The 6,768-nt window shown below is 58.1% G+C and overlaps 1 protein-coding gene across 1 annotated transcript; it reads right to left on the bottom strand.

Annotated features, from left to right (window-relative positions):
• Window positions 1–2,705: 2,705 nt before the first annotated feature.
• On the bottom strand, window positions 2,706–6,431 carry EVX2 (even-skipped homeobox 2). The gene is made up of 3 exons (XM_072811519.1): window positions 6,005–6,431; window positions 4,785–5,065; window positions 2,706–3,428 (listed from the first exon to the last, which is right to left on the bottom strand). The coding sequence occupies exons 1-3, from the start codon at window positions 6,429–6,431 to the stop codon at window positions 2,706–2,708; spliced, it is 1,431 nt and encodes a 476-aa protein (XP_072667620.1).
• Window positions 6,432–6,768: the final 337 nt, after the last annotated feature.

Below are 6,768 nucleotides of genomic sequence, written 5' to 3'. Positions count from 1 at the left end.
TAAAAACAAACACCAGCACGCACCGTTTTGCAATCTCTTAAACAAATAAAATCGCTTTGATTTAAATAACATTTATTTTACATGACCAAACACAATAAATAATGTAATATACAAAGCTTTATAATTATTGCACATTTGTAAAATATCTTACAGTGAGTTCATACAGCCAGCAATATTTAAAGCACGGAGACTTTATTTACAATTTTATTTTAATATAATAACCAGATCCAATGGACCTAACGTAAGATGAATTTATGTTCATTTTACCAACCAGCATTCTCATCAATCATATATATTTTGGGGGGGAAATGTAAACATTATTGCCTAAAGTACCTTATATACATCTGATAGCTGATCGTAAGAAAGGACTTTAACAATCTACAAAGGTAAAGCTGATAAAAGGGTACCATATTTTGGTTTATTTTATTTAGCCTTAAATTATATATTAATATTTTTAATGTAAACTCAGTAACAGCTGGCATAATCAATATTTTACATAAGTAGTCTCATCTCTTTAAGGAAAAAAGAAAAAATTTGAGCTGTAGATCATTTCTATTTCATTAGAAAGTTTTCTAATACTTTATGGGAATATTTTAATAGACCCCAGGAGTCTTGAAACGCTGTTTCCCCTTGAAATATTTTCCATTTCATGAAAATAATAAATTCTCCTGGAAAATGAATTTTCTCAAAAGTTTCCTGAAAGCCTATCTTTAGGAAATGAATGTTTTAAAATCCAGTGTCTTTAAAATAACAAAGCTATGTCAGAACACGAATTTGAAATAAATCACAGAAATATAGTGCCAATGGGTATATATGGATGTGTGCGCATCTCTTACATATGTATATGTTCAAGAGAATGGATATATATGTATATACATACATATACATATATACATACATATATACACACGAACATGTAGGCGGCACACCTACATTTTAATACACACACATACCCACTTTGTTGGGTCTAAACATGCACTAGCAAGTTATTTTAAGGGCTTCAACTCTTCAGAAAATCTCATTATGTGAGGAGCGAAGTGGCTCTGCGGGGAGCATTATGGAAATATCTGGGCTTGATTTAATGAGGCTGTTCACATTGGTGGACTATCAACTTAACAGAGAAAAGTCTACCCAGGGCGTCCGAGTTACCAAAATGAAAATTGGCAATTGAGATGATAAGAACGTGGCTTTCTTCTGCGAAATCACTTCAGGTAACAGAGATAACATTAAGTCACATCCATTCTATGCACCAAGAACAATGTTTTATGTACCGAGTCTCTTATCCGTCTCTCCTAATGACTTCCCTTAGCGGGTTGTTAGTACTTGACAGCAGGTCTCCGTGCGGGGAACTTTTCTCCAATTCCACATTCAAAGGAGGTCCATCAGAGAGCATGATTGGCAATTTTCGTCATAATCTGCACATTATTAGCATCAAAATTGACGTGGCAGTTAACACTGGTGGGTTTTGATGTGCCTTTCTTCAAGTTCAAGGAAACCCTTCCAGGAGCCAGGGTGGGCAGAATGGGTCTCGACAACCCAGCGGTGGCTTTGCAGAGGCGAGAGCGCAATAGACATGCGTGAGGACGGTGCCAAGAACCGCTTCGCCCGGGGAGAAGGACAGCGGGGAGGGAAGGGGGCGAGGGGGAGTCGAGGTCGAACTTGCAACAGTGTCTTAGGAAAAGCTTCACGATAGGACCGTCGATCTCGAGATTCGAGTATTTCCCAGGTGGAGTGGAACCCGCTAGTCGGAAAACTGAGCTAGAAACGCTTCTTCCAACTACTCCAGCGACCTCTCCGTCTCGCCCTCCACCTTCCCTGCGCGTCCCTTGCCATTCGAGGCCTGGCTGTGCCACCCTCCTTCGCCCGTTACTTTTTGCATAAAATATGCAAGACGCCTCCACCCCACGCCGGGGATCCCGAGAGAGGACGGTGGCGGGCCGGGAGTGCAGGCGACACCGCCGCCCCTCCCGGCCTCGGCTTTGCCCTTCCTGGGGAAGACCGACCGCCGCAGCCCCCCCCCCCCCCCGCGGCTCCCAAAGCCCCGCGGCCGCCGCGCCCTCCGGCCGCCCTCGCGGCCCTCCCGGGCCTCGGCTCCTCCGCTCTCCGTGGACGGGGCCCCTGACCCGCTCAGGCCGCGAGAACAATTGCCACCTCCCCAAACCCTCGTTTAAAGAAAAGAAAGGATGGAAGAAAGAGAGCAGCAGCAGGGGAGCCTCGGGGGTGACGCCCCCACCCACACACCCCGCGCGGAGCACCAGCGCACCCCAGCCCCTCTTTGTTGTGGCTCCGCGTCGCTCCTGGCCACGTGGTGGAGCAGCCCGGGCCGAGGGCTCGCAGCCAGGGCCGCGGCCCCAGAGGACTCACTGGGGGGCAAGGGGATTGTCTTCGGGAAGACCGGGAGCTCCGGAGCGAGGCGGGAAACGGGGCGTGGGCGGTGGGAAACGCCAGGAAGCTGCTGGGGAGCAAATACAAAAATAGAAATAATTTGAGGGTACACCCGCCGGGTTTTCGCGCGGCTCTTCTCCCCGCATTCGGTCGGGGCAGCTTCCCTTCGGCCTCCCGCGCCGGGGCGCCCCCTGGCGGCAGCTTTGGCAGCGGGCAGCGCGCAGAGGGCACGTGGGCGCACGGAGGGCGCGGGGGGCGCTCAGGGGACTCCCGGGCACACTCTGAGCGGCGGGCACAGCCCCCTGGCGGCGGCGACGTAGTTATCTGGTGAGCGGCGCCTCGTCCCTCTGGTCCGGCGGGCTCACGGCGGTCTTGCTAAGCACCGCGGCCGAGTAGGGCAGGAAGCCGCTCTCGGAGCGCGGCGCCGCGGCGCTGCAGCCGAAGTCCGAGCCCCCCGCGGCCCCCGCGCCGCCCCCGCCCCCGCCGCCGCCGCCGCCGCCACCTCCCCGGGAGCCCAGGGCCGCGGCGGCGGCGGCGGCGGCCGCGGCGGCCGACTGACTGCTGTGGCAACTGAGGCACGAGCAGGGCGCGGAGCCGCCGCTGGGGGGCGCCCCGGCCGCCGCGGCCGAGGAGGCCGCAGCCGCCGCAGCTGCTGCAGCGGCCGCGGCCGAGGCCGCGCTGTTGAGCCCGGCGGCGGCCGCCGGCGTCTGGTAGAGGCCCGGGTGGCGGAAGCTGCACAGCAGCTCCGGCCTCGAGTAGGGGTGCGAGAGCGCACGGAAGGTGTCCAGCGGGCGGATGGAAGTGGCGAACGGCGACGAGGCCGCGGCCGCGGCGCCGGAGGCCGCAGCCGCCGCGGCCGCGGCCGTGACCCCCACGTGCGGGTAGTAGTGCAGCGGCACGTGCGAGTGGAAGGGGTAGGGCAGGCTTCCGGTGGCGGCCGCGTGCGTCATCATGTAGGTGTAGAAGCTGGGGTCGGCCGGGTGCGGCCACGACATGGCCAGGCGCTGCCGCTTGTCCTTCATGCGCCGGTTCTGGAACCACACCTGAGGGGAGAGCCGCACGGCGGCCGGCCCGGGTTAGGGGCTGCCCTGGGCCTCGGCCCCCGCCCGGCCCGCCTCCACCCGCCCCGGCCTCCCGCGGCCCGACCTGCTCCTCCCGGCCGCGGCCCAGCTCCGAGACCCCTCCGCTCCCCGGCCGCCAGGGAGGCAGGCGAGGACGGGAGCGGCCGCGGGCACCCCTCCTCAGCGGAAATAGGCCCCTGCCCTGGGTGCGACCGCCGCGGCTCCTGCCCCCCGGCTTTTCTGCTGCATTTTAAGGTCCCAACGCCACCTTTCCTCTCCTTCCCGCCACCCAGGGGTGCCCAGTCTCTCAATCCCAGGCTTTGCACGGGATTCCAGGCCACCTTCGAAGAGCGGCTACCGCGGCAGCTTTTCTAAACGGGTCGCCGCCCGAGGCCTTGAGTCCCCTGAGCTGCAAGGCCCTGCCCCGAGGGCACGGGTCCGGTCGTGCTATCGAAGGGGACGATTTTGTTGGAATCGTTGGCCTCAAATGAGTGGCGGGAGCCACAGCCTCTTAAACTGGGAAGGAGACTTTTCTACCCCTCCCAACACAGTCTAATGAAGACATCATTCGTCACGACTCTAAACTTTAAAACGCCCGATCAAACCAAAGGGTGACTTCCACGACCTCCCTTACCCCTTGCAGTTTACTCTTTTCTCTCTGTGGAGTGTGAGATCCTCCGTGAAGTGTTCGCCAAGTCGCCCAGCCTCCCAGCTCTCTCTCCCGGATTAATAAAATTAACCAGCTAGAGATCCAGAAGTAAGGACCACTCCGTTGCGTTCTTCACCCCCACCCCCACTAACCGAAGGTTGCTTTTTTTTTTTTTTTTCCCTGCTGCCCAAGAGAAAAATGTTTAGGAAACTACTTTCTCGACCCAATCGATTTTTAAAATCCAGTATTCTTTCCTCCATGTTGTAACGATTTATGTGGAAAATAAATCTCCAAGATCAAGAGCAGATGAAAAGTTTCACCTAGGGTTCGAGCCAGAGGAACAAAGACCAGCCGGCTTTGCCGCCGAGGGGGCAGGGGGGCCAAGGACGTGGGCTCGGGGCACTGGGCAGGCGCTGGGCGAAATCGAGCAGAGAGGCCAGCGTTTGCGGCCTCGGCCTCGCCATTCCCGGGGCCTTCCCAGGTCAGCCAGGCCGGCCAACCCTTAGGATTCGGCAGCTGAGAAATAAATAGGCCAATTCCTTCGGCGTCCCTGCGCCCCTGCGGATTTGCAGGCCCTCAGCTAAGGGTGGCCACGCAGGAAGGAGGCAGGAGAACCAAAACTCAACTCAGACCCCCCACCCCCACCCCCACCCCGGGGAGGCTGGAAAAGGCGCCGCTGGAATCAATACCTTGATGGTGGTTTCGGGCAGGTTGAGCGCCGCGGCCAGCTCGCACCGGCGGGGCCGCGACACGTAGTTCTCCCGGTAGAACTCCTTCTCCAGGCGCGCGATCTGCTCGCGGGTGAACGCCGTGCGGTAGCGCCGCACCTGATCCGCGCCGGAGCCGGAGCCGCCCAGCGCCGCGCCCCCGCCGCCGCCGCCGCCGCCGCCGCCACCTCCGTGCAGGCTGCCAAGGCCAGAGCCCGACGCAGACGTCGTGGTGCCCGCGGCAGAGCCGCTCTCCGCGTACCCTGGCAAACAAACGGCCGACAGTGCGAGAGTCACCGCAGGCCCGAGACCCGGGCGCCGGGGCTGAGCGCGGACGGGGGCAGCCGGGCGAGGACGGCGAGGCGGCTGCCCGAATTGATAGGGTCTGTCATGCTTACAAATTGCTGCCTTTAATGGAATCAATAAAGTTTGGGGAGCCCTTCATAACCAAATAATAAGAACTCAATTAGGAAGGGCGTGTTGTTTGTTGTTTGTTTTTTTTTCTAGGTAATTGGAAATTTTCAACTCGGGAGAAAAATTGGCCAAGGGAAAATGCCTATATGTAGGCGCAGTTTGGGAAGCTCCGGGTTTCCCATGGTCTGAGGAAGGTAGGGCAGCTTTCTGCAGGGCTTCCGACCTTTCTTGGGTTGTCTTTTGGGTTTGGTTAAAAATATTTTTAAGACTGGAGAGACAGCAGCAGCTCAAGCCAGAACCCTTAGGGGGTGGACTCTACTTTTCAACTCTTTCTCCGCTGACCCCAGCAGGTCTCCCAGAGGCGCCCGGCGACGCTCCCTCCGACTTACTCAGGCTGCCCCCTCCGCTCGGCCTTGGGGAATCAGGGGTAACGGAGTTCGGAGCAGCTACCAGGGCACCCTTCCCGTAGCGCGGCGCGGCGGCTGGCTGGGGGCCGGGCAGCCCGCACAGGCTTGAGACCAGCCCGCAGGAACACTCTCTGGGACTCGGGCGCCGGCGGGCGGGTGGGCGGGCCCGGCGCCCCCCAGGCCTGTGCCTGGCTGGGAGGCTCGAGGAGCCAAGCACCAGTGCGGGGTCCCCAGCATGCGCCCCCTCCCCGCCCGAGCCCGCTGGGTGCAGCTTGCCCGCCGAGGGTCGGGTAGGGGCAAAGGCAATCGGAAGGGCCAGCAGGAGCCGCGGAGGAACGGGGAGAGCGGGAGCCGAGAGCGCGGCCAGGGCGGCGCGGTTACCTTTGCCATTGTTTTCCTTGAGCGGCGCGGCAGCCAGGCCGCCGGGGGAGCGCAGCGCGGAGCAGCCCACCTCCACGTCGCTGCTCATGTCCGCCTCGGCGGCCGCCTCTGAGTAGTGACCCGGCTTTTTACGGCCTTCGGCGGCGGAGGCGATTTCGGAGGAGACGGTGCTCTCGCTGCCCGGGTGCTGCAGGTTGAACAAAGTGTCTATTTCGAATTTGCCCTTGGCAGGGAGGTCTCCCAGAGCGCCGTGCAGGGGGGCGGACGGCAGGCGCGGGCTGAGGCGAGCCGGGTGCTGCGAATTTTCCAGGGCCTCGAGCACAGCATTGCCAGCCGAATCGGACAAATTGGAGAACCGCTTGCCGGCCGTGGGGCTGTGCAGCCCTCTCTCCATCAGAATCATCTCTTTTCTTATTCTTTCCATCATCTCAGCTTTCTAAAAAATGTCACAGTGGCCCGGCTGTCCCGTCCTAATGATGGGCTGCGCCTAGGGCTAATTCTCATTCAGCCCCAGCGAGCGCCTCTAAATATTATTATCTCTTTTGGAGGGAGGCGGAAAAATTGTGGGATGCCAGAGCGAGGGAATGACTGGTCAAAATGACCCATACATCCTTCCGAGCCCGAGATGTCATTCATCAAAAAGTAGCGCTCGCTCGTCATTAAGGTACGAATGACGCCGTTCGAATAATCATTTATTGTAACAGGTTTATAAGCAAATAAATACACGCTCCTGTCAGTGGGTAATGAAGGCGGCTTCGGAGCAG

This window comes from Canis lupus, chromosome 34 (genome assembly GCF_048164855.1).
Source record: "Canis lupus baileyi chromosome 34, mCanLup2.hap1, whole genome shotgun sequence".
In the NCBI taxonomy this organism is placed as follows: Eukaryota; Metazoa; Chordata; class Mammalia; order Carnivora; family Canidae; genus Canis; species Canis lupus.
Note: the sequence above shows the minus strand (reverse complement) of the source record. Positions and strands in the feature narration are given on the sequence as shown.

Coding starts and splice junctions, on each gene's coding strand:
- EVX2 (XM_072811519.1), bottom strand. CDS start 6,431: ATGATGGAAAGAATAAGAAAAGAGATGATTCTGATGGAGAGAGGGCTG. Junction 5,066..6,004: donor CAAGGAAAACAATGGCAAAG/GTAACCGCGCCG, acceptor TTTGTTTGCCAG/GGTACGCGGAGAGCGGCTCT. Junction 3,429..4,784: donor TGCCCGAAACCACCATCAAG/GTATTGATTCCA, acceptor CTCTCCCCTCAG/GTGTGGTTCCAGAACCGGCG.